General features: G+C 36.0%; 1 protein-coding gene across 4 annotated transcripts; it reads right to left on the bottom strand.

Moving 5' to 3' along the window:
* Window positions 1-347: 347 nt before the first annotated feature.
* On the bottom strand, window positions 348-27,756 carry hrasa (HRas proto-oncogene, GTPase a). Of its 4 annotated transcripts, none has more exons than XM_067379139.1 (7): window positions 27,625-27,756; window positions 25,947-26,056; window positions 14,185-14,326; window positions 12,026-12,204; window positions 7,316-7,475; window positions 3,910-4,034; window positions 348-1,192 (listed from the first exon to the last, which is right to left on the bottom strand). In XM_067379139.1, exons 3-6 carry the CDS (start codon window positions 14,293-14,295, stop codon window positions 3,915-3,917), a joined length of 570 nt encoding a protein of 189 aa, XP_067235240.1. In that variant the 5' UTR covers window positions 14,296-14,326; window positions 25,947-26,056; window positions 27,625-27,756; the 3' UTR covers window positions 348-1,192; window positions 3,910-3,914. The 4 variants fall into 4 exon arrangements, with proteins under 4 accessions (XP_067235240.1, XP_067235241.1, XP_067235238.1 ...); XM_067379140.1 differs by lacking the exon at window positions 27,625-27,756 and adding an exon at window positions 26,647-26,978; XM_067379137.1 differs by lacking the exons at window positions 25,947-26,056; window positions 27,625-27,756 and adding an exon at window positions 26,647-26,978.
* Window positions 27,757-27,951: the final 195 nt, after the last annotated feature.

Raw genomic sequence — 27,951 nt, 5'->3', positions numbered from 1 at the left:
AACTTTGACCTGTGGAGGGCAGTAATACACTTAGCAGCATCTACACTGCTGGAATTCTAATAGAGAAGAAGAAGAGAGCTAGTTCAAGATAAGACCCTTATTCCTCACCTGGGATAACGTAGAATGCTTTGAAGCTGCAATGAAACTAATTTTGACCTTCAACCGTATGGGCTCCACTGAAGTCCACTATATGGAGAAAAATCTGGAGATAAAATTTCTTTTCGGCTGAAGAAAGAAGGACATGGACATCTTTGATGACATGGGGGTGAATAAATTATCTGGAAATTTTAATTTGAAAGTGAACTAATCCTTTAACAATTCAGATTTATTTTCACAGGCTTCTTTGATCATATTTACCAAGGGTGCCAATAATTGTAACAATGACTGTGTATATATATAAAACAGCCACATGGGGGTGCTGTTTTAACAGTACGTTTATTGATTGAGGTTATTGTTGCGAAATATCTTTCAAATGGTTTTCCAGACAGAATTTCAAAACAAACAAAAGCTTCTTCAAACAACTCAACAGTTTTTATTTTTGAAAATTCAGTCAGCCTTTTTTAATTTTCTAATGGTAACGTTCGTTCGTAACATACACATATACCAGCACACATAACTAATGCTTCCGTTTTGATTTACACAAAGCCCTATTTACAAATGTTAAAACAACCTGCACATTAAGCAAAAATTATTTTTGTACATAGTTTCTGCTCATTCGACATACATTCTCTCTAACCGATATATGCTTTCTGTGAGGTGTGACTGAGGGGGGGCGGGGGTCATGGGATGAGGTCACTAGTGTCCAGTCTTTTCCATCAGAGCTGAGGAAGGTTTTTGTGTGATGATGAGGTCATGAGACGTGCCGAGTCCATTTAAGACCAGTGTTGAGACTTCAAGAACAATAATTTAGCAGAAATCCACAGAGTCGCCCAGCATGAGCACACTGGGGTTACAAATAAAGAACATAAACGAGTAAGTCATTAGTGGTGTTTATCAGGCAGACGTGGACATCCAGAGAGGTCACCCGGTTGGTCAACGCAAGACTCCTTCCTGTATCAAAAGTTCGTTATGCAGGAGGCCTTGCTTGCTTTTCCTTAACAGTCGCTTTCAGATGAGACAGTACGTCTTTCCTCTCTGGTCCTGTCTGCCGCACGGAACCATGGGTCAACTTCTCCCAACACATGCCAGTTAGCTGGGGACAAGACAACAAGATGTCCATTAAATAAAAAAAAAAGTTAAAAAAATACCATTAAAAATAGATTCATAATGACATTTGTTTTTCACAACATTTCAATGCCAATTCTCAGTACCATAATGCCAAAAAATACCATAATGTGTCTGACTTTTTAGTTTTTCTAGTACTGCAATACATTATTTCTAAATTATTTATTAATTTAAAGGAAAAAAATCTATAATACAAATTTTTTGTTTTTCTTTTAAATGAATAAATTAGAAGGCAGACAACAAACACTACCATGATGTATACACTTTACAATTTGAATGAATGGATGTATTTTATATTTAAATTATATATATTTTACTGGATTTTTGGTCCCAAATTTTTATCAGTTTTACTCGTAGTCCACTGTATGAAGAATTTTTGGGTATAACTATAATATGCCACAGTTTACTTTATTTTGCTATCCTCACTTACATAAATGAACTATAGTGTCCTGGTAAAACTACTAGTAAAAATATATCAAAAATTATATCTAGTGTCTGAATAATTTTTGGTTAGACTAATAATATATATATATATATATATATATATATATATATATATATATATATATATATATATATATATATATATATATATATATATATATATATATATATATATAACTTTCTATTCATCAGGTATCAGTTTTCTAAATTAATATATTTTAAAATGTATATTTCTCCTGTGATATAAAGCTGAATTTTCAGCATACAGTGCCTATAGAAAAATCATCATACCCCTTTGAAATAGTTACTTTTTTCCCCCTTATAACAACAACAACAACAAATGGCAACAGTTCTGAAAATTTATAAAAATCACTGAAAAACTAGAACAACAGGGTTGGAAAAGTCATCAGTCCCCTGATTTAATACTCGTAGAGCCACCTTTTGCTTTAATTACAGCCATTAATCTTTTTGGATACGTCTGTACTAGCTTTGCACACCTAGATTGGGGAATATTTGCCCATTCTTTCTCACATAATTGCTCAAGTTCAGTCAAATTCTGTGGTGAGCGGCAATGGACTGCTCTCTTCAAGTCCATCCACAGATTTTCTATTGGATTTAAAGTGTTAGTTCACACAAAAATGAAAATCATGTAATTAATTACTCACCCTCATGTCGTCCTACACCCGTAAGACCTTCGTTCATCTTCAGAACACAAATTAAGATATTTTAATTAAATCCGATGGCTCAGTGAGGCTTTCTATGCTGCATGGACATACTTCCTCTCTCAAGATCCATTAATGTACTAAAAACATATTTAAATCAGTTCATGTGAATACAGTGGTTCTACCTTAAAAATATAAAGCAACGAGAATACATTTTGTGCACCAAAAAACAAAATAACGACTTTTCAAAAATATCTAGAGATGGCCGATTTCAAAACACTGTTTCTTGAAGCTTCGGAGCTTTACGAATCGAATCAATGAATCGGAGCGCCAAAGTCACATGATTTCAGCAGTTTAGCCGTTTGATAGGAGATCCGAATCACTGATTCGATTCGTAAAGCTCCGAAGCAGTGTTTTGAAATCGGCCCATCAAAAAAAGTATTCTCGACGCTTTATAATATTATTAATTAACCACTGAACTCACATTAACTGATTTAAAATATGTTTTTAGTACCTTTATGGATCTTGAGAGAGAAAGCACCATTGCTGTGAATGCAGGCCTCACTGAGCCATCGGATTTCATCAAAAATATCTTAATTTGTATTCCGAAGATGAGCGAAGGTCTTACGGGTGTGGAACGACATGAGGGTAAGTAATTAATGACAGAATTTTCATTTTTGGGTGAACTAACCCTTTAAGTCCGGGCTCTGACTTGGCCACTCAAGGACATTCACCTTTCTATCCTTAAGCCATTGCATTATTCTTTTGGTGGCATGTTTAGGATCATTGCCTTGTTGGAAGGTGAATGACCTGCCCATCTTCAGCTGTCTAGCAGGTTTTCCTCAAGAATTTGTACTTGGGAGTATCCATTTTCCCTTCAATTCTGACCAATCGCTCAGCCCCCGCTAAGGAGAAACACACCCACAACATGATGCTGCCACCACCATACTTCACAATAGGTATGGTGTGTTTTGGGTGGTGTGCTGTGTTTGCTTTTCGCCAAATATAGCACTTTGAGTTCAATCCAAAAAGGTCAATTTCTCATCAGACCATAGCACCTTTTGCCAGATGGCATCAGAGTCTTCTAGGTATGTTTCTGCACAGTGCAAACAAGACTGGGTGTGGCACTTTTTCAGGAAAGGCTTCTTTCTTGCCACCCTGCCATACAGGCCAGGTTTGAGTCAAGCCCACAGACCGATAAGTCCCAGCCAAGTCCTTCAAAGTTGCCTTTGGCCTCTTGGTAGCTTCTCTGATCAACAGGGGCTTTCCTAATGCCCTACTGGTGGAACATGGTGTAAATCCCATCGTGTGCATAACAGATATTTCTAAAACTTCATTGAAAAAAAAGTCTTGTTTCATAAAAAAAAAACTTTATTTCTCTCTCTCGCACTAGTGGTGGCATGCGTTAAGGTTGCCAAGTTGCCAACCCTTGATCTCAGCAATTCAGTGATGATTTGCAGTTTATTTTGCGTGATCAGAGAGCAATGAGTCATTTAAAGACTGAAACCAACGTGTTATGTGGTTGCTTCACTATCTTTCACATGGTCTGTGTATTGTGTCATTACGTGTATTTAAACACCTTAATCACGACACGACGCAGCGGCAGCTCATGCAGTCCTGTCCACTCTCATCCGGTGGGTTCAGCTTCCTCATTTTGTGTTGACGGATCTCTCGTACGAGCGTGTAAAACGCGTCCTCCACACCCTGCAGAGATGATAACCACACTCACGATGAGAAAAGCTGATGCTATCAAGAGATTTCAAAAGCAGTGATTGGTCAGAAACACAACAATATTAACCAAAATAATGACTAGATCTGAATAACTACATGAAAACCTGCAACTAGTAATGAAAGAGTGACACTCTAGAGTAATGTGATGAAAAAAGTGTGGTCTTTCTTGCTCTTTTCCTTGCAGTTCTTGTCAGATGGGCATAACACAAAGCAGCAGTGAGTCATTCCCTGCAGTGTTATACAACACACCCTGTGTGTGTGTGTGTGCTGAGTGTATGTAGGTGGCCATGAGGAGAATTACAGCATTAAATACTGTAAATCCAAAGAATCTCCCAGAACCATAAAACCCTTGAGACTGATTCTAGACTCAGAAGCGAAAATACAGATCCATCAAATTCTATCCTTAAAAGCTACAAATTGGACAAATTTCAAAAAGCAGCATTCTATTTTGAGGGAGTGTTATTATATTAAACTAAAACTATCTAAAAAATGTTGAAATAAAATATTGGTTAACTGAAATAAAATACTTATACATAAAAACCTTAAACTTCGAAACGATACTATGAAAAATATCGATATTCGATACTATTTTCGATACCACGGGGGAAAACTGACATATGTACTGCCATACACATAATTTGCTATTATCTCATAATTTTGAGCTTACACACAGCACAGGGAGGCTTTATTTGAATTGTTGGACTACATTTACAAAAAAATGACAAGTAAACAGTTAGCATTAAAATACAGTAAGAACAAATAAAATTGCAAATGATGGCACAAATAAATACAATAGAATAAAGAGACAAATGAAATAAACATGGCTTTTTCAGGTAAGTCTAACAGTAGTATTCAGGAAAGAAATACTAAAATATTAATCAAATGTAAAATAACACTGGATAGTTTTCATTGTAAAAATTAAATACAGATTAATGCTTACAATTAAATTCTAAAAGTTACTCAGTCAAGAGCAGCGAGTGATGTCCTATTTGTCTTTTGCAGCAGGTTTATTAGGCTGCTGTCACTTTAAGAGCTTATGCGCTGATCCAATATACTGTTACACAACATGAGTTTTCTCTATTTACGTTACAAAACTGACTGTGTTCACCTGAATACTCACCAATAAGGGCATTTTGACATAATTTTGTATGTATCTGACCCAGAGGTTGCATTAGACTTGGGTCGTAAAAATTCCATCATAATGTATTACTACCCGTCATTGTAATTTTCATATTTTAATTATAATAACATATTTAATTGCTTTTATTTTTGTTCACATTTTCATTTTTAATTATGAACTTACAGGACGATATAGGCTTATGCATTTATTTTGAAGAACAGATTAACAGATTAGACTGCGTAACTTTTCATGTTCATCACCACACCCCGCAGTAACAGCGATTTTAATATATTCTCATTTTTATGACCATTATCAATTCGTAAATCCCAGTCAATCTTTTGGTACATATATGCCGTTTTCAGTTGAAATAGTGCGCCTCCCATCCAATAAATCGCAATAGGCTTAAAACTTTGTGTTGCTTTTGATATGAAACAAAGTCTCAGATTTCAAATTCATCTCATTAAGAAATTCAAGCAATAAATACCGTTTTGGCGCTCTTTAATGTGGCGTGATAGATAGCTTCTGGGTACTTGCCTGTGCGTTATCAAATGCATAGCAAAAGATTCATGCCAGTTTAATTTTTGTCCTGGATCCAGTGCTACATTGGAGCACACTCGCCACCAACTGGACAGGGGTGGGAATTACAGTTACAATTTACAAAAGATCACCCTCAGTGTAATCTGTCAACGTGATGGACGGCCTTCAGATTTTTCCATCATTGATAAAAAAATTCCGTCAATGACAGACAATTTTCGGTTAACGCGACCTCTGATTTGACTGTTAAGGTCATTGCACACCGAGTCCGAAACTTTCGCACGTTAAAAAATAAATTCGACCTCACGTTATGTCAATCGCGTTTGCACACTGCCTCCGAAACTTTCGTCCGTCAAAAAAATATTCCGATCAGGTTTGATTTTCTGCGTTTTTTGCATCCGTGGCTCGCATTTTGTGAGATGTTTTTGACAATTCAGAGCCACCGTACGCGAACGCAAAAATCCAGAATGCCATCGGACAAGTTGATCCACGTCGTCTACAGCACAAAACAGCAGCACTGAATGACATACAAAGCGAGGAATACAAAGAGACCGAATATAAAGACATGTGCCAGTAGTAGAGCGTCAAACAGAGCCACTGACACCTGAAGTAACTAATCTTCGAAACGCTCGGATAATCCCGCAGCTCCTTGATGAGGTGAATTCTCCTTTCTCTCTATGCAATCTCGGGATTGAATGGACCCAATATTTCCTCTTTCTTTTTCTCTTTTTAATAAGAGAGAAGACAACTAATCGTGCTTACTGCTGCTTGAAGACTTCATTTTATATTGTTTTGCGATTTATTTAGCGATTTTTTTCGCAACGCATTCATTAATACGCATCGGACTCAGTGTGCAAGGTCTCTGTGCGTGACGTATTTTTAGGATTGCGAATACGAAAAAACGCTTGCGAAAATTTTGGACTCAGTGTGCAAATGCCTTTAAAGTGCGATACACCACAAAAAAGAAGTAATTTTGGTACTCGCGAGCTGTTTGAGAGGCGGCTTTATGTGCGTACCACATAAATATAGATCAGTGGTGCACACGCTTTTGGTGTGAGCGCCAAACCTGTGGGAATGGCTAAAATTATGCGCAATACAAGCACTATTCAACCGGAGCGGATGAGACAAGTGAGTGAGAGCAAGAACGCCCAACTGGTATCAGTGTATCAATAATTCAGAAAAAGAAGTATTGGAATCGTTTCAGATATTTCAGTATCAATATGTATTGAAATATTGATATCTCTGACAACACTAGTTGGAGGTGAAGAACAACTTTCATTTTGATGTCTTCATCACACAAATCTGTTGCATGACTTCAGAAGACTTGGAATAATTGTATGGACTACTTCTATAAATATTGTTTATAGCTTGACAGCTGTATGGTAACTGTATGGAAAAGAGCAACTTGACAATTCTTCAAATGATCTCTTTTGTGTTTTAAGACAGAAAGTAAGTCATATTTTTTAAGGACCTTAACAAAACAAAAACACAAAAACAAAACTATAGAAATTTAACATTGGACACAGTCTGACTAGTTTTTGCTGCAAAAAATAATGAATATGGTATTCTTTCAATCCTTTTGCCCCTCCATCCGACTCACTTGTCTGGTTTTGGCTGAGGTCTCGATGAAAGGGATCCCGTAGCTGCGGGCGAGCTCCTGCGCTTGCCGTGTGTCCACCGTCCGAGCCGGGAGGTCACATTTGTTACCCACCAGCACCATGGGCACGTCATCGGAGTCCTTTACCCGTTTGATTTGTTCCCTGTGCGTGAAGACAAAATGTCACAGTCAAATACAACAAGACTGTGGGTGTGTTAAATGTTATTTTGTTGGACTAAAATTTGAACATTTTTGATACTTTTTTAATTTATTTTGTGGGTATTCCCCCCCATTTTGTAACACTTGTGATGTCCGCAGTCAAAAATGACTAACCTACAAAAAATTGCTTATAAATTTTTCATCATGCTACATAACCAAATATTGGATTTAATCTTTTTGCCAACTTGTTTTCTTTCAATTAGGACAGGTTTTATATTTCTTTTTGAAATTGATCAATCGTAGGCCTTATTTATCTGAGCTTACATACCTCAGTTTTTGACTTAAAAAAACATTATTTGTGGATAATTTAATAATAATAATAATAATAATAAGGCAGTGGCTATTTGCACTAAGTGAAAATAGCGATAGATTCTATTTACACCATGTAAAAGTATCAGTTCTTTGCAATAAGAGTAATTAGTTATTAGATGCTATCTATACTTTATATTGGCAGATACTATTTGCACCTCAGTATTTTTGTACATTAAAAGGATGCGATAATATCATAGAGTGTAGATGATTATATTTATTAAAATTATTAAATGGATGCTGCCTTATTGGGAGAATTAAAACCCTCTCTACACCTTCCCTTAACCCTACCCAATAACCACTTTTAATATTATTAAACACCCGTTCGCAGTTTATTTAGATTTTTAGAACATTATTTTCATTTTTATTGAAAATAAATGCGAGCTCGACAAAAGGCAGATTCGAACCCGCGTTTAAAGGCCAGGTCTGCAAGCCTTACTCAATACTGCTGTGCCACTGAAGACTTTTAATTCTGTGCGTCTTTTTTAAAACTAGTGTAGTGTACTAGTTAAAAGAGCTAGTGTAAATTGTGTTTGCCAACAAGGGACACTATTTGCACTTAGTGTAAATAGACACTCCATATTAATAATATTTTACAAAATAATTTTGACTCTAAAATTGCTATAGAGTCAAAGCCATATGTCTAACCAAGTTGTGTTCCAATTTTGAAGTCGATATCACAAAAATGGAAGATCCTGTGAGATTTTGTTTAGGCGCTATACCAAAAATAGCCACACCCAAATTAAATTTTTTTTTTTAATGCATTCTCTTGTAACAAATTAATATATTTCTGTCACAATATCACTTCTATCACAAAACATTCACCAAATATGGAACCTTGACTCTCAGATCTTTCCGACGATGTGTGTTTTGTCAAGATTAGAAAAAAATTATTATAAAATAATTTAAATAAATGTTGTAATATGAAACATGACACCGCCAGCTAGGGGGAGGAGCCTACTAAAGGGTTTTAAAGAACAATTTCCTTGGTAGCGCAATGTCTGATTCAAAAGGATTTTTTTTTAGCTTTTAAGCTTTTGAATAATACCTTATTTATGATGATTACTAAAATATAGCAGACAGCAATATAATATACAGATATATTAGACTAACATGCATAGTAACCTACATGTTTGCAAGCCAAATGTGAATAAATTATAATGCAAACTGAATATTGTACACAACTGCCATCCGAGGCTGATATTAAACAGTGCATTACTTTTCCCCATGTTGTACTGTACTTCATATATTAAAAATCCATTATCTAGATCCCATTACCCACAAACAACAAACTGATTGATATAATCCAGTTATCCTCCTTTTCCTTTCTCCTTTCATGCCCTTGAAAGCTCTCTCGCTCACTCTCTCTCCTTTATTCTAATTGAGTTGGGATCGATTTCACTGGCACTGCACTATTATACTCCATCTCACTTTCTGCTGTCCTTTCAAGTGCAACTACTGAATATTTTGCAACGGATCCTCAGTCAAAAATCCAATTTAAGGACCCGACGGTGTAATCCATGTTGCGTTTCTGTTGTGACGTCAAACAAGTTGATAAATAACAATAAGAGGTGAATCAGAAGCAATGCTAACATGATTACAGAGGTCACAGGGTTGATGGTCTCACATCAGGGGGGGGCGATGTTACTTTGTGTGATTGCAGTTTAACACATCAGCTTTTTTTTAAATACACCTGGTCACATTTCACACAAAAAATCTAAATAAAAAAAGATAAATAAATTATAAATTATATTAATTCTAATTTAAATTATATACATATATAAAATGAAAATATAAATTAAAGGGATAGTTCACGCAAAAATGAAACTGATGTCATAATTTACTCACCCTCAAGCCATCTTAGGTGTATATGACTTTCTTCTTTCAGTCAAACACAATCAGAGTTATAATAAAAAATGTTCTGGCTTTTCCAAGCTTTATAATGGGAGTGAATAGTAACTGAGATTTTGAAGCCCAAAAAAGCACTTCCATCCATGATAAAAGTAATCCATATGGGTTAACCCTTAAATGCATGACTGTTTCGCCAATCATTCTTACATATTCGGGTCTTTATGGACCCGGATCAATATCTAACACGAAGGATCGCTTCCTGTCGCGATAATATAAAACTCCTCTGATATTAGAGTAATAATTACAGAAGAATAAAATAAAGCATATTTTGTTACCTTTTGGAGCTTGAAAGGGCTCCGTTTGAGCAGATGTTTTATGCCATCATCACTGTCCTCATCAGAGCTCATTTCCCAGTAAATTCAGCAAATAATAGGCTAGATTTATGTTTGAGGTCACGAATATGCGCCCATTCGCGATCTCAAACGTATTCTCAAAACTGTATAATTTGCAACATCTTCAAAATCAATATTTCGAGCTAACAGCATCACCAGATCCATCCAGTGACAGTTACAGTCATATTTGATTGCGTTCAGTACTTGCTCTGCAGTAAATCGCTGAGCCATTTCATGTTTTTCTTATTATTTCGTTTTCTGTCTGAATGAGTTGTCACTTCAGCATTGTGTATCAGACACTGCCACCTTGTGGAATAAAGGTGAATTGCACTTATTCCGTCATCTAAGATTCAGTTATTGTTGTGAAGAAAAAATATACTTACACTCATACACACTCGTTAGCGACCCTATACAATTTTTACAAAACATGAATACAAAAATAGGCATTCTTTTATAATTTTATGATTTTTTTCTTGTTATATTCTTTATAATGAATTGATTGAAGAATACTAAGAAGGTTGATGTCTAACTTTAAAAAATGAACGAGGAGGAGGGTAGTGAATGATGTCACGGGTCACTAAAGACCCGAAGTATGCATTTAAGGATTAATAAAGGCCTTCTGAAGCGAAGTGATGCGTTTTTGTATGAAAAATATCCATATTTATAATTTTATATACTAGAATCACTAGCTTCCTTACGCAAGTCGATTCCAAAGAGTTGAACTTTGACCTGATGCATGACGTATTGACGAACACGGAAGCACAGAGGATAGAGCAAAACAAAACACCGGTCACAAATTAGAAGTCTAAAATGAGAATTTTTAAAGAGAAATGTTGGAGGAGCTTGAGTTTGTTGCCCAGCCCTATTTGTTTGAACTGCGAGAGATGTTCACTCTCACCTAAGCTTACGCTACTCCTACATCCTACGTCATACACCGGAATCGACTTTCGTGAATGCGTGGACGGACGTTACCGGAAGCTAGTGATTACAGTTTATAAAGTTATAATTATGGATATTTTTCTTACAAAAACGCATCGCTTCACTTCATAAGGCCTTTATTAACCGCCTGGAGCCGTATGGATTACTTTTATGATGGATTTTTTGGGCTTCAAAACCTCAGTTACTAACTATTCCTCTTATAAAGCTTGGAAAATCCAGACTATTTTTAAAATATAAAGACAGTCATAAGCCGTGTTTCCACCAAAATACCCGCAACAATTTGTCCCAGGATCTTTTTTCCCCCAGACCTGTTGCTGTCTGCGTTTTCGTCACAGTCTAAAGTACCATGAAGATTAGGCAAATGAATCGGGTGACATGGCACCGTGCGCGACTTTCCAGTTCCCGCTAGATTTTGTCCTCCGCATATAAGCTTAATGAAGCCTGAACCTCATCAACGGTCCATTGGTCGTATTTTTTAAACTCCATTGTTGATTCGAATAGCAAACAACTTTTTAAAAATGGTGGTTGAAATAAAATCTAAATGCTGTGTGAACTCAACCAATCAGTATGTTCAGCAACCATGTCCCACCCCCAAAAGTACCTGAACTTTGAAAAAGAACTACCTCGTGAGCAGGGACTTTCTGAGGGGCCAAGTTTTACCCGTAACTTCATTTAGACCCTGGTTCCTGCGGTCAGAACACACAGACTACCACCCCAATGTCGCTAGTTCCTGGGGAAATTTCCTGCGGTGGAAATGTGGCTATATAAACCTAGGATGGCTTGAGAGTGATTAAATCATGGGATAATTTTCATTTTTGGGTCAACTAACCCTTTAAATACAATTTCTTCATTTTCTTGACCCAACATTTCTTCTGCTTTTTTCTTTTTCTTTTTTGCTTCAACCTAAAATTTAACAAATATGATTTTGAGGGCATATTCCAAAGAATAAAAAACTGAAGATCAAAAATGTCCGGCCAAAACAAACAAACACACAAACACACACCTGTATTGGTGAATGTCCTCAAAGGACTTGGTGTTATTGATGGCAAAGACACAAAGGAATCCCTCGCCTGTCCTCATGTACTGGTCCCTCATGGCGCTGTACTCCTCCTGACCTGCAGTGTCCAAGATGTCCAGAAGACATGTCTCCCCGTCAATCACCACCTGCTTCCTGTAGGAGTCCTGCACAAAGATGCCCAGCCAAATCAACACCAAACTCAAGTTTACTTTCATCAATAATTCCAATAAGATCTATTTTTTTCTGACTCAATAGCCAATAAGCTTAAGTTATTTTACAGCCATGAACTTGTTTTGAATTCTTTAAATGACTTTTCTAAAAATGTGCCCAGGAAAGAACTTTGGGACAACACTTTAAGGACTGTAATAACAAAAGATGTGTCCCGTCAGACACATAAGCATGCGTCTCTATGCTCATGTGTGTTAGCAGCACACAGCAATTTCAGCCATAAAAAGGACATTGTTTTGTCCAGAGATGGGTGTGGCGGGAAAACGGAACAGAAAGAGAGAAAGACGGACATGTAGAAGCACGTACACACACATCCCTCATGCTGGAAGCAAACGTGGGCTGAGGGGAAACTCCTGGGGTTTATTTGACACTGAGTGTGCAGAGAAAAATAGAGAGCGTTTGTAAATGATGAGGCTAGACTTTAGTGGTCACCCAATGCTGATGTGATATCTAGTGAACAGACAGACCATTGGCCAATATAATAAAGCATAACATTCAGTAAAAGAGATTAATTTGTTATTGTTAACTAAAACTAAAATGTTTTTGGTATTTGAAATACAGCTGAAACATATAAATATTTGATGAAAATAAATAAGTGGAAATACTAAAATTACAAAAACAGAAGAAAAAGCTATATAAAAATATACAAAAACTATTAAAAATGACAGAAGCACATAACAGAATTACTAAAACTAACTAAAATTAAAATTAAACTGAAAGTATTCTTAAACACCTCTGATTGGCCATTGCGTTCATGTGCTCAACAGATATGTCTGATTGGGTACAATGATCAACACTTCAAAAACATGTTTTAAATAGACATTTTTGACACTCTTCACTGAGCACTTACAGATACACACAGGAGTATTTATAAAAGTGTATCTGGGTAAAGTAAAGACACGGTTTGGAAGATGGATTATTTTACATAGTATAGTTACATAGTATTGCATTAATGAATTAGCTTAATTACCTAACAGCTACAGCTGATGGGGTAAAAGCACAAATAGGTAAATTATTGATTGTGAACTGATTTCAATCACAACAACCTGATGATTTTCAATTATGTGTATCAGCATGCTAAGCATATACATTGCCGGCCAAAAAAAAAAAAAAAAAGGGACTGTTTGGATTTTAACAGGCAAATACTTAAGAATCTATGAATGGAATGAATAATCATTGCAGTGATTATTATGTTTCTAGCCTTAAAGATGAAGTGTGTAGCTTTTCATTTCTTAAACAACCATGTAGGAAGACACATCATGGCCATATTCCAGGAGGACAATGTCAAGATTCACCAGGGTTAAAATTGTGAAAGAATGGTTGGGAGGGAGCATGAAGAATCATTTACAGACATGAATTGGCACCTCTGAGTCCTGACTTTAACCTCAGTGTAAGTTTTTGGGATGTGCTGGAGGAGACTTTACAGAGTGCTCACCTCTTGCATTGTCAATACAAGATCTTGACCAAAAATTGATGCACCTCTTGATGGAAATAACATCACAACATTTATTTCCATTAAGAGGTGCATCATTTTTTGGTCAAGATCTTGTACAAAATCAAGCACTCTGTAAAGTCTCCTCCAGCACATCCCAAAGACTTTCACTGAATTTAAGGTCAGTGCCAATTCATGTGTGAAAATGATTCTTCATGCTCCCTCCCAACCATTCTTTCACAATTTGAGCCTGATGAATCTTGGCATTGTCATCCTGGAATATGGCCATGATACATCTTAATACATGGTTGTTTAAGAAATGAAAAGCTACACACACTCCATCTTTTAGGGTTAAAAGGACCGTTGCCAAACATATAACATGCTGTTTCACTGTAATAATGATCCATCCATAGACTCTTAAGTATTTGCCTATTAAGATACTGTATATCACTAGCTGAGATCACTGAATGTGCGCACACGTTACCTCTATAGTAGGGTCGTATTCATCCACAAAGTGGTTCTGGATGAGTTGGATGGTGAGAGCGCTCTTGCCCACGCCTCCAGCACCCACCACCACCAGTTTATATTCAGTCATTCCTTCACACCTCTTCAACCACTCACCACACCTGAGGAGAAACCAGCAACACAATCAATACAAACAAACCTCCCACTGCTTTTCCATGCTCAGTGATGTCTCAGTTCTTAAAGGCACAACAAAGATCATTTTCAGGCCTTAAGGTATGGTTAGTACAGGATTCATAGGATGTAATGTTTGATGGTGAAGCAGTGCGTTGTTGAAATTAGCATAAAAGAAGTCCAAAGTCTTATTGTCCCATTTCCAAATCTTTGACTATTTGACTTTAAAATTTAAATTACAACTCAAGTCTGTAAATTATTACATGATGATGCACCATGCTTATTTCTTTAGCTATTCATCTATGCTAAGGCCCAGGCACACCAAACTGACATCAAAGGACTGTGCTGTTGCATCATGTCAAAGTTGCATTTGAACACACCACAAACGCTACAGTCAACGGCCAACTAGCATGTACATTCAACACCTGCATGAGAGGAAGAACATTTCCATAGCAGAAGGTGAAAGTTGTGACAGTTGGGGCCTAATGGTTAGAGAGTCCGACTTGTAACCTGAAGGTCACGGGTTCGAGACTCAGTAATCCAGTAAGGGAAACTGGAAGAGCTAGGACAAAGCAGCATTTCGTCATTCACATGCATTTTGTTTTTTTATCTTATAGACTGGTTCGATAAGCTGAACATCCAATCTGGAGTGCGTTTCCCAAAAGCACTGTTATCCAACTATGTTTGCAAGTTCTGTTGTTACCAACATGGTTTAACAATTTGGGGTTTTTCAGAAACCACAGCTCCAACAAACATTTGCAAACAGGATCGCAATTTTTTGTGGTTGAAACAACAGCTCTCGACCTGTGGTTAAAAGTAAAGTTTCTTCTTACTATGACATGTTGACTTAAATACATCATGCTCGTCTTGGGCTCAATAAGCAAGCTAACATGCAGTGCATTTAATATTTTTCATCCCATTTACATTTATATAGTATTAAGTGAGAGGGAACATGACATTGGTCACTGCCTTAAGGAGTGTGGTAATCCATAACCAAGACACTTGAGAATTTATCTTAAAGAAATATGGAATACTCTCCCATCTCTGTTTAGCATTCAGCGAACAAGCTCTCACAGAAATGCAAAGGAGATAACTATGAAATATGAAAAGCACTTTGGCGCTTGAAATAAGACCCAAGCTTGCAGTGCACAGAGCTTTTATCTGATAACTGATAACTTTGTGGGTTTCATTTCAAGTTTCAACATGGTCTAAAACAACATTTCTAACTCTGAATGTGATCATGCTTGTTGCTGGTTTTGGGTGGTTGATGTTGTTGATCTCCTATCGAATGGCTAAACTGCTGAAATCACGTGACTTTGGTGCTCCGATCCACTGATTTGATTCATAAAGCTCCGAAGCTTCAGCAGTGTTTTGAAATAGGCCATCACTAGATATTGTTAAAAAGTCGTTAATTTGTTTTTTTTTGGCGCACCAAAAATATTCTCATCGCTTTATAATATTAAGGTAGAACCACTGTACTCACATGAACTGATTTAAATGTTTTTAGTACCTTTATGGATCTTGAGAGAGGAAATACCATTGCTGTCTATGCAGGCCTCGTTGAGCCATCGGATTTCATCAAAAATATCTTAATTCTGAAGATTAACAAAGGCCTTATGGGTGTGGAATGGCATGAGGGTGAGTAATAAATGACATTATTTTATGTTTTGGGTGAACTAACCCTTTAATAATCCAGTGATATTTTTGAATATACGCGTCTTGGAGACACGGCCACAGTTCTTCTGGATTTAGTTTGTCTCAGTTTCATCTGTTGTTTCTTCATGTTAATCACAGACAGACTTGATGATGGACATCTTTGTCCTGTACTGTCACACTGGTGGACATTATCTGTCACACCATAGGATTTGACACATTTGCATAATTTTCCATGATTATGTAGTTTAACATACATTTTTAATTAAAAAATATAATTAAGGAGTGTCACACCAAAGGACAACAAAAGTAACACTTTTATAGTGGTTCCAAAATAGTTAAATATTTGAACAATTCTGAGACAAAAACTAGCCATGTGCACATGTCATGGGCTTCAGTAACATGACCTTGAATGGGGTCCTTCAAATGATTAAATTTGTCTGTGGAATTGCCCGGATATCTGAATTATCAGGATATGGTGTCACACCGAAGGACATGGTTTTCAGTGACAAAATGTATCAAGATTGGTCGCTTTTTGAAATATATGGATAAAAAAAGGATTGCCATTTACTAAAACAAAATTATGCCTGACGTATTTAATAACATTTTTATGCTTTTCTTTTTAATTTATAAAAGTTGTCATTTATTGAACCATGCTTGAGACAGTCACACCATAGGACAATTTTGGGATTTGGCCCAAAAATGTAAAAAAAAAAAAAAAAAAATCGAATAAAGTAGTTTTTAACAACAGGTCCAAGTACAACAAAGGCATGTTTAACCATTTACTGCATTTTAAATGATGCCAATACTAATTATATTCATTTTTGTCATGTGTGACTGTCACGTCAACAATACACACACACACACACACACACACATATATATTTTAATGTTCCACAGAAGAAAAGAAAGTCATAGAGGTTTGAAATTACACAAGGGTGAGTAAATGATGACAGAATTTTTATTTTGGGGGGAACTATATTTACATGCATGATGCTATACTGACAATGTGACAATGATTCATAACACCATAAACATTTTCAATAATGTTCTGCTATCAATTAATTGTAACTAAGTAAAAAGTAACATATATTCCTTACTCTCAAAATGTTTTAAAATATATTTTTCAAGATAAAAAAGTATTTATGCAAATAGCATTACTAAATCATAAATATCACCACGTGTATTACAGGGATTGTGCCTCATGCCATTTTACAACCTGAAGTAAATGGTCAAATTATTTTTAAATCAATTTTTTTCAAGGCAAAAAGTATTACTATTATTTTTACAAATATTGTTAGTTAATAATTCATCTATATTATGTTTTTGGAGGGTTACTGGGTAATTTTACCTCACCTTGATATAAAATAAATTTTAAGAAACTTGACCTCGACACTCAGAGTCAGTCCTCCGTCACATGTTGTTCGCACCCAATAACTTTCATTTAGTTAAAAATATTGTTTAAATTTTAATAAGAAAAAGTGGTGTTTTTTCTAAAAGAAATATCAATAATAATTATGCCAAACTAGTATTATAATAAGGCTTTCTTTTTAAAGTATTTAACTCTTTTAATAAGGCTTTTTTCTTCAGTATTATATTAGGATATGAATATGGATTTTTATATATCTAATGGTTGAACAACATGACATTGTTAGTGTCATTACATTAAAACTTTTCTAGCAAATGGTATGCATATAAAACTCACATGTGCATTTAAGAACTTTGCATATGTGTTTTGAACTTTTTTTTAAATTTTGCATTTCTTTATTGTGGTCAACTTGCTTTTCATTGCCTCTGCTACATTTCACATTTCACATAACACAGTAAAAGGCTCACTTTAAGACACAACCGTAGTCACAGCCAATCAGCCATCCATGACAGCACATCACCAGGCAGACTATATTAGTCCCAGGGCGTGGAGTTTTATTATTAGTCGTCATTGAGGCTGTAAGTGCAACTCAAGATCACCAGAGGTGGGTCTGCAGCATTAATGATTAATGAAAATACAAAGTTTCTTGGTACTATGGTGACTGCAACTTATGAGAGTCCAGCACAATGCATCTGTGAGAAACACTAAAGTGCTGGACGATTAATGAGTAACTCGACGCGCAGGCGCACGCACTCCCTGGCACGCGCTCTTACACACACAACTGAGCTATTAAAGGGCAGCGAGTTCATACATGATGCCACTGTTTTACTTCCTTAAACGCTTGAAAGCAAAACATCAGGGTAAATGTAATAGAAGAAAGAATAAAATGCATTTTTATACATTTAATTACAATATTTACATTAATAGGAGGTTGCTTACTGAGCCCACCCTCAAGGCTGTATGATAATCTGTGCTCTATAAATGGACTTCAATGCAAATCTATGGGATTTTTTGCCTGTTTTATCATCCACCATGTGAAAATTGTACAGCAAGTCCGATCACTTAGAAAGGTAATGGCAAGAAGGTACATTACTTAAGCTTGAAAAATGCAAGTACATGAATGTATGTACATTCTTCTTCTTCTAAAGAAGAAAGTAAGTTGGGTTTAGAATGACATGAGGGTGTGTAAATGATGGCAGCATTTTTCAGTTTTGTCTGAACTATACATGAAATATTGTTTGGTGATAAATCATGACATTGCATAGAACAGTAACCTTTTTGTTTACTTGAGGAAATTTTATTTGAACTACATGAAACAGGATTCACGTAACATTTATCTTTAATAATAAAATGGGCCTATATTTTGAGAGAAACAGAATATTAAACTATACTGAATAAGTTGGCAAAACTCAAAAAAAAAAAAAAAGAGGCAATCAGTTTTTTTAAGTTGAGAAATTCAAAGTTTAAGTTAGCAGAACTGGCAGATTTTTGTTTTGTAGTCATACATTAGAATTGTTAACTTGAAATGTTTGAGTACACTAATTCATACATTTAAAGATGTAAATTATCATGTAACCTCAATGTGAACATTTTATTTTATATTAGTGTAAACTTAGCTAGCTATAACAAGCTAATTCAAAAAACGCTAACTTGCTAACATGTTAACAATAGCATATGGTATAGCACTTGCTGAAGGAGTGCAGCAATATAAAGCATTTAACATACTTGATCAAACCAAACTGCATGCACCACTGGTCACCATGATGGTAACTCTCAAAAAACCAACATTAGCCATTAACATAAACTCTTCTAAATTAGCATAACAAAACATTAATCATTACTAAATCTCCCACTTAACATTAATCTTGCACAAAAAAAAAAAAAAAAACATATAACACTTAAACGGTTAGTTCACCCAAAAATGACAATTCAGTCATTAATTAATTACTTGCCCACATGTTATAACACACCCGTAAGACCTTCGTTCATCTTCAGAACACAAATTAAGACATTTTTGATCAAATCCTATGGCTCAGTGAGGCCTCCATTGCAAGATAATTAACGCTTGAGGAATTAACACTTGCCCAGAAAGCTAGAAAAAACATGTTTAACACAGTTCATGTGACTACAGTGGTTCAACCTTAATGTTATAAACTGACAAGAATACTTTTTGTGTGCCAAAAAACAAATAAAGACTTTATTCAGTAATATTTAGTGAATGGCGATTTCAAAACACTGCTTCATGAAGCTTCAAAGCTTTACGAATCTTTTGTTTCGAATCAGTGTTTTGAAGCATGTATTCATGAAGCAGTGTTTTGAACTCGCCCATCACTAGATATTGTTGAAAAAAGTCATTATTTTATTTATTGCCGCACAAAAATTATTCTCGTCGCTTTATAACATTAAGGTTTAACCACTGTAGTCACATGAACTGTTTTAAATATGTCTTTAGTAGCTTTCTGGGCATTGAAAGTGTTAATTATCTTGCTGTCAATGCAGGCCTCACTGAGCCATCTGATTTGAAGATGAACGAAGGTCTTACGGGTGTGAAACGACATGAGGGTGAGTAATTAATAACAGAATTTCATTTTTGAGTGAACTAACCCTTTAATTTTAGCATTTACTGTCCCTTTCGAGTGCCTTGGGCAAAGCATGCTGGGAAACAGAAATCCCAGCCCAGTTTCAGTTAAACTTAAGTTTGTCTAAATTAAAAGAAATAAATTAAAAAAACTCAAAACAATGGAACAGTTCAGTTTACTTAAAATATATCAGTTCTGTGAACTTAAGAAAGTGCTAAATACTCATAAAAGCTGATTTGACGGAACTAATTTAATTTAAGTTTGTCCTACTCAAACCAATTAATTATTTTAAGCGTTAGGGTTTATAGCGTGGGCTTCAGGAAATCAGGATTTGACTGCATTGCAAACAAAGTAGAATATTATTGGTTAATATTATTTTGCCACGCCCTCATGCTGTTGGTTACATCACAAGAAAGGAGGTTTCAGGGGTGGAAAAATGATCACATTTTGATGAAAGAATTATGAAAAAAGGGTTTTTTTCATTAAAATAATGTGCACTGGTGAATTGCATGCAGTAAGATGCAGGAAATTCAGTATTAAGAAAGTAAATATGTCATAATTCGCATTTAAAAAGCAGAATTTCACTAGAAATTGTGCTTTATCAAGTTAAACATGAATACAATGGAAGTTAATGTCATTCTCAGGAAAATGTTGTATTATGTGTTGATGTTCATAATGTAGTTGCGCAAAACCAGAGATGAGTGACACTTTCAGTTTCAATTTAACACGGTTGAGCAAAGTATGCCCAAATTTAGGCCATCATTTGAATAACCCCTTTAACTAAACTAGGCCACAGCGAGGGAAGAACTGAATGAATTATAAACACATACAGAGGGCGATGAAAGTTTGATTAGGACCTTCTGTCAGAGCAACCTGTTGTTTGGGATGAAGAGATCAGTAGAGACTAAACTACACATCCCATCGGGTTCTTCCCAGTGCTATCTCTATATCGCTCTTTCTAAGATTCATAATTAGCACCAAAGTGTCATGGGGCTTCAAAAGGGTCCTAATGAGCCCCTGTAGTCCTGTACTGTTTGGGAATAAACCATCTAAACCAAAGACAACACTTGCATGACGGGTAGCCAGTGGTGAAATAACGTCTTAAGTGTGTTTCTAGGACATTACTATGAAGTTTCTAGAGTTTTCTGTGTGGTTTCTAGGTGGTGGCTACTTTCCAACCCTAATCAAAAGTTGGTGGGCCGAAATCAAAGACCAAAACAGATAGCATTTCTACGATGATGCGTTCTTACTGCATCAGCATCTATTTTTAGCACACAATGTGGATAAACTACAGGTAAATAGGTCAGCAGTGTGGACGCATTTCACCGTGATTTTTTTTTTTTTTTTAAAACATACATTTGGCATTTGGTAAAACTCTTTAGCAATATATAAAATTTCCTCACAGCTCTCTGGTGAAGAACTTTACTACAACTGGTTTATCACTTGTGAAAATGAACACTGAACAATTCTATTACCCAAATTTAAATACAGCTTAAACGAAAACTTTAATTTTGGTTTCGGTGTTTCTGTAAAAATTCATTTCTTCAACTTAAACTTATTTTATTTCAGTCAGTTGGCAAGGCAATATACCTCATTTCCATTTAAGTTTTCATAAATTTATATTTTACAATTTCAAGTTTTTAGCCTAACCCTAACTATTACGTTTTTACAACCCAAATTCCGGAAATGTTGGGACGTTTTTTAAATTTGAATAAAATGAAAACTAAAAGACTTTCAAATCACATGAGTCAATATTTTATTCACTATAGAACATAGATAACAAATGTTTAAACTAAGAAATTTTACACTTTTATCCACTAAATGAGATAATTTTAAATTTGATGCCTGCTACAGGTCTCAAAATAGTTGGCACGGGAGCAACAAATGACGAAAAAGCAAGACATTTTGGAAAGATTCAGCTGGAAAAACATCTAGCAACTAATTAAGTTAATTGAAATCAGGTCTGTAGCTATAAAAGGGATGTCTTAGAGAGGCAGAGTCTCTCAGAAGTAAAGATGGGCATAGGCTCTCCAATCTGTGAAAGAGTGCGTAAAAAGATTGTGGAATACTTTAAAAAACAATGTTCCTCAACATCAAATTGAAAAGGCTTTGCAAATCTCATCAACTACAGTGCATAACATGATCAAAAGATAAACTGGAGAAATCTCTGTGCGTAAACGAAAGGGCCAAAGACCTTTATTGGATGCCCGTGGTCTTCGGGCCCTCAGATGACACTGCATCACTCATCGGCATGATTGTGTCAATGACATTACTAAATGGGCCCAGGAATACTTCCAGAAACCACTGTCAGTACACAATCCGCCGTGCCATCTGCAGATGCCAACTAAAGCTCTATCACGCAAAAAGGAAGCCATATATGAACATGGTCCAGAAGTGCCGTCATGTCCTGTGGGCTCATTTAAAATGGATTGTTTCAAAGTGGAAAAGTGTCACTAAACTGCCATCATACTATGAAGAAAACAAGAGCATGAACGCACATGAATTAAAAGAGATCTATTTTCCTTAGGACAGAACCTCTAATATCAAGGCCTAATGTCCATTAATGCATCCTCTGTGGCAAAGAGAAACCATGAAACGAAATGGCCTGATGGCACAATATGGCTGTGTACATTGTCCTATTTGCCAAGTTCAAGGGTATATAAAAAAAGACAGAAAAGATTTTGAAAAAAAAAAAAAAAAAAAAGTGTTCAAAATTTGGCTTTCGTTTGGGCAGTACTTCCTATTTCAAGGCCTTAGGTCTGCTTAAACGCATACTCTGTGGCAGCCAAGAAACCACACCACAAAATGGGCTGATGGATGATAGGTGACTCAGTGTGCAATGTCCTATATGCTAAGTTTAATGGTTTCTTGTGCACACACGAAAGTCTGTATATTTTTTATTTTTGCAAAGGTCCTTTTAGAGACTCTGTAATGCGGTGCTAAGAATATCGTGAGAAGAAACCCTGCATTTTTGCATAAAAGTGCATCTTGAATTCATTAAGTTGTGTTTGACAATCACTAAAGAATCACTAAACAGCTGCCATAAAATACACTTCTTGTATGATATTATAGAAAACTAAATAGGGGCAATAGTCTGGAAATGCAAATATTTTTCCATACTCTGCTTTCTTTATCCATTCTTTTCCAGACCTGGAAATGACTCAAATCAAATTCCATACTTTTCCAAATTGCGAAAAAAGCGTAACTGACGTTGATCTTTTTGGAAGCTAGATATTTTATAACTTGTTAAATATGGATATTTTTCTTATACAAACGCATCGCTTCACTTCAGAAGGCCTCCATAAACCCCTGGAGACGTGTGAAGTATGTTTATAACGGATGGATGCACTTTCTTCAGCTTCATACTCATTGTTTCCCGATCACTGCCATTATAAAGATCGGATGCATCAGGATATTTATTAATATAACTCCGATTGTGTTCATCAGAAAGAAGAAAGTCATATATGCCTAAGATGGCTTGAGGGTGAGTAAAACAGGGTAATTTTTATTTTGAAGTGAACCAATCCTTTAATACACTTAGAATACGTAACTACTGTACAGCGCTCGCTTCATTTTTCAGTGTCAGTGTCAATGTTTTTGCACCTCAAAACTATGCATTCTAATAATGACCTTGTTTAATGGATCATCAATAAGTTAAGGCCTATCGATTAAATTATTATTGACAATTAATCGATATCCAATCAGTGAACACAACCTGTATTATAGCAAGTGTGTTTGCTTTGGAAAGCAACAACATGGCTCTCTTTAGCAAGTGACGTGATGATTTATTTTTCAAAAACTACAGGAAAGGCTGAAAGCAAGAACTAAACATCGGCTCTAGGATCTGCCAAGGCTTTAGAGCAGCATACATACACCGTGTCACCATGAGCAGGCAATATGAACAGCTCATTTTGAAACCCTATAGTCCCTCTGGAAGCTCAGGATAAACTTACTGACACTATCAGGTCGGCATTTTATGGACACAAAAGTATATCTAACACCTAGGATTTGGAATGAATATTATTTGCCTAATCATTGTGAAGTCCTGTCAGTTATTTTGAATCTTATATAACTAAACATTATGTTAGAGCACAAGTAAATGGTCCCAACAGAACCTCAAGTATCAATTTTCCCTGAGCAACAACCCTACAAAAGAAGAAGGCCTAAGTGATTTCCAGTCAGGTTCAGACAGTAAAAAGAATCTCACATGGGAAATGATGGAATCGAATACTGAGGAACCATAACAGATCCAGGCTGAGTGAGCGACTGACATCATCCCCCAAAATAACCATCACCAGCCAGATCATTACATCTGTCTAGCCTAAATTTGCTGCCCTACACTGCAGACACTTCAAGACATTGTTTGTTTGTTGCAGATGAATGCACTTGAAACACTTTACAGCACACAGTATGAAGAAAAATGATATAAAAACACCAACAAAAATGCTTCCAAATATCTGAAACTCAAATTAAATGATTTTGGGGGCCTGAAAACGGATTTCAAAGTGCAAGTTTTTGAAAACGATACCGTTATTGTCTCCATGTAAATTACAAAAACTCAAATTTGTGACAATGGTGACGTCATGCGTATTACGTGTTCAGTCTATAGAGTACCTCAGGGATGACGTGTTTTTGTAGGCCAACCCGGAAGTTAGCGCCGCACTGGTTCCCTCGGTTCATTTTTCCCATAGAAAATCGAAAAAATATGCTCTGTGTTTAACGTTTTGTCTATCAAGATAATCTTTACAAGTTAACACAACATTTAGCCTAATATAAAGTGGTCAGATATAAAAAGCTAACAGTAGGTTATAAACGGACTATAGCACACCATGGTCGTGGATCAACGTCACCACCACCAAGCTTCCTCAAACTTTATTTAAAAAACAACGTTTTTTAAATGCATGCTAGCTGATTATGATCTGCGCTGTGTATGAATACTTATCCACTTTTCCATGAGAAATGCTGTCCAAATGTCCTGTCTGTCACGATGAAGTCTAAAGTCCCCGCCAAAGGAAGCAGTCCCTTTTAGCAACTTGTTAGCAACCGCCATTTTCAAGACACTTAAAAAGGTTTTTTTTAAAAAAAAAAAAATCGCAAGTGGGTTATAACTTGTGTGTTTTATGTCATAGATCAAAACGTGAAAATATTTAGAGGCTTTGTTAACCACAGACCCATTCAAAAAACCATAGACTTTAGGGAGATGGAACTGGAAATCCTAAAATGCTAACTCGCTTCCGGGTTTTGCATACAAAAATACGTCATCTCTGAGATACTCTATTGGTGCGTAGTGTTTCTTTACAAAGTAACATCGCCATCTATTGGCCTGGCAGCAGAATGCAAAGTTTTTAGCCGTTTTCGTGGATCCGTGTGAACGGGGATCATTTTTAAAACGTTGTTTTCTGTACTTTTCTGTTTTTAGTACATCATTGTTGTGTAAACAAAGTTTAAGTTTTTATCTAATATTTATATGTGACCCTGGGCCACAAAACCAGTCATAAGTAGCACGGGTATATTTGTAGCAATAGCCAACAATACATAGTCAGGTGCATTGTACATTTATCAAAAACTGTAAATTTATCAAAAACATATTTTTGTGAGTGGATGAGGACTTCATTTGGACAATTTTAAAGGCAATTTTCTCAATATTTTGATTTTTCTGCATCCTCAAATTCCAGATTTTCAAATAGTTGTATCTCAGACAAATATTGTCCTTTCCTAACAAACCAGACATCAATGGAAAGCTTATTTATTCAGCTTTTGACCCGACTGGTTTTGTGGTCCGGGGTCAAATATTATATTTTATTTCAGTTTTATTTCAATTAACTGGATATATTATTATAAGTTTTAGTAAATGAGAACAATACTGGTCTTTACTGGTTTGAGGTGATCATAACTGGTTTAACCTGGCAGGTCTTCAGCTAGGCCACCTGAACGCAAACCTGACAAGCCCAAAACCACTTTAAAGGGTTAGTTCACCCAAAAATGAAAATAATGTCATTAATTACTCACCCTCATGTCGTTCTACAGCTTCTCAGACCTTTACAAATCGAATCAGTGACTCGTAGCGCCAGAGTCACGTGATTTCAGCAGTTTAGCTGTTTGATAGGAGATCCGAATCCCTGATTCGAAACAAAAGATTCATAAAGCTCAGAAGCTGCAGTGTTTTGAAATCGGCCCATATAGATATTGTTGAAAAATTGTTATTTTGTTTTTTTGGCGCACAAAAAGTATTCTTGTCACTTTATAATATTAAGACAGAACCACTGTACTCACATGAACTGTTTCAAATATGTTTTTATTACATTAATGGATCTTGAAACTTTGAATGTCATTGCTCTCAATAGATGAGTCACTGAGCCATCGGATTTCATCAACAATATCTTAATTTGTGTTCCGAGGATTAACGAAGGTCTTAAGGCTGAAGAATGACATGAGGGTGAGTAATAAATGACATCATTTTCATTTTTGGGTGAACTGACCCTTTAAAACAAGCCAAAATACCTGTCTGCGACACCAACTCAAACAAAAAAAAAACATCTTACGCTAGCTTAGACTAGCCTGTTTTTCAGCAGGTTTTGGTTCAGATTTATATACATTAGACTTTGACATGGCTGAACTGAAGGAAGCATAATCATATGTCAATATAGTGTCCCTCACAGTGAAAAGAGCCTGTAAATAAGGATCATAATATGATATAGCACCAACTCACATCATCTAAAATAACAGCCTAGAAGGCTTCAGAAAAACACATCTGGTTCATTTTGTAACCAAAGAGAACATCTACGAATCACACTGTGCGGTATAAAAATATTCCGGAGCAATAAAATATCACACTTCTGTACTTCAGCGACATAAACTTGGTTGTTCTGCGATAAAACAGACTATTAAACTTCCGCACTGCTCTTCACAGTCTAGAAATTACGATTCCTACTATGCTGAGGAATATTAATATACATGAGCTGCGTCTTTGCAATTGGTGGGCTACTAAGCGACGTCAGCGGAAAGTAATTATTATTCAGCAAACAGTCCTTCGCCATTGGAACGCTGCGACGCAAACTCAGGATGGACTACTTAATATTCATGAGCTAGTCTTTGTCATAGTAGAATTTGCAATTGTTCGTCGGGTACTATGGGGCGTCACCCGAGTTTATAGAGAGGCTCGTAACTGTCACATGGATGCCACCAAAACTTAACAAATTAGATAATTAGACAACATCTTTACATTCAGTGTTAGACTTGAAATCTTTTCCAATAAATGCAAGTTGTCGGGAAGAGAAGCCATGGTCAGTTTGATCGATTACTAGAGTCTGGTTCAGTGTAAACTGAACTGATTCAGTGTTTAACGTAGATGCTTGAACAGGTTTCATTGTGAAGGGTGAAGAAAAAATAAACTAATTCAATAAACACTATACGAGTTTTCTATTTCAATCCTCAAAAACAGTTAAGAATAAAACGCAGATTATAGAAAATACAGACTGGAATCTATATCGATTCACACATATGTAAACATTCTCAATGCAATTATAAAAACGCACTAATAATTACCATACATATCGAGCAATTGTGTCTGTAAATTAATAGCAATATGTTTAAGGTAAACATTTTTTCCACTATGAGTCGTTAGGTTACAATGTTACATTGCAATCAAACGATTTATGGTTTAATAGCAGAAAAATGCACACTTCACCTCTGATTCCCCGGATACCGTCACTCTCCAGGAGACTTCGTTTATTTCGAGATTTTCTTGGATTGTATTAGATGTAGCAGACAGTCCAGTGTGAACAATGTGCTCCGCTGTGTATGTGTGTGTGTGTGTGTGTGTGTGTGCAGTACAGACTACGCCCAGCCCCACACGACACACAGTACCGCCCCGGCAGCCCAATCACCAATCCTACTATGGCAAAGGCTGCGCTTATGAATATTAAGTAGATCCTGGTGACGTTGCTTGGAAGCTCCTTTAGTGCCAATCACAAGGCTTTGTCCCACCCCCAATAACACAACAACCAATGGGGTT

This window comes from Chanodichthys erythropterus, chromosome 24 (genome assembly GCF_024489055.1).
Source record: "Chanodichthys erythropterus isolate Z2021 chromosome 24, ASM2448905v1, whole genome shotgun sequence".
Classification (NCBI taxonomy): Eukaryota; Metazoa; Chordata; class Actinopteri; order Cypriniformes; family Xenocyprididae; genus Chanodichthys; species Chanodichthys erythropterus.
Note: the sequence above shows the minus strand (reverse complement) of the source record. Positions and strands in the feature narration are given on the sequence as shown.

Excerpts from the sequence above, each read along its gene's own strand:
- hrasa (XM_067379137.1), bottom strand. Across the intron at positions 7,476-12,025 it reads GAGGACATTCACCAATACAG|GGAACAAATCAAACGGGTAA; the intron begins GTGTGTGTTTGT and ends CTTCACGCACAG. Across the intron at positions 4,035-7,315 it reads CCTCAGCCAAAACCAGACAA|GGTGTGGAGGACGCGTTTTA; the intron begins GTGAGTCGGATG and ends TCATCTCTGCAG.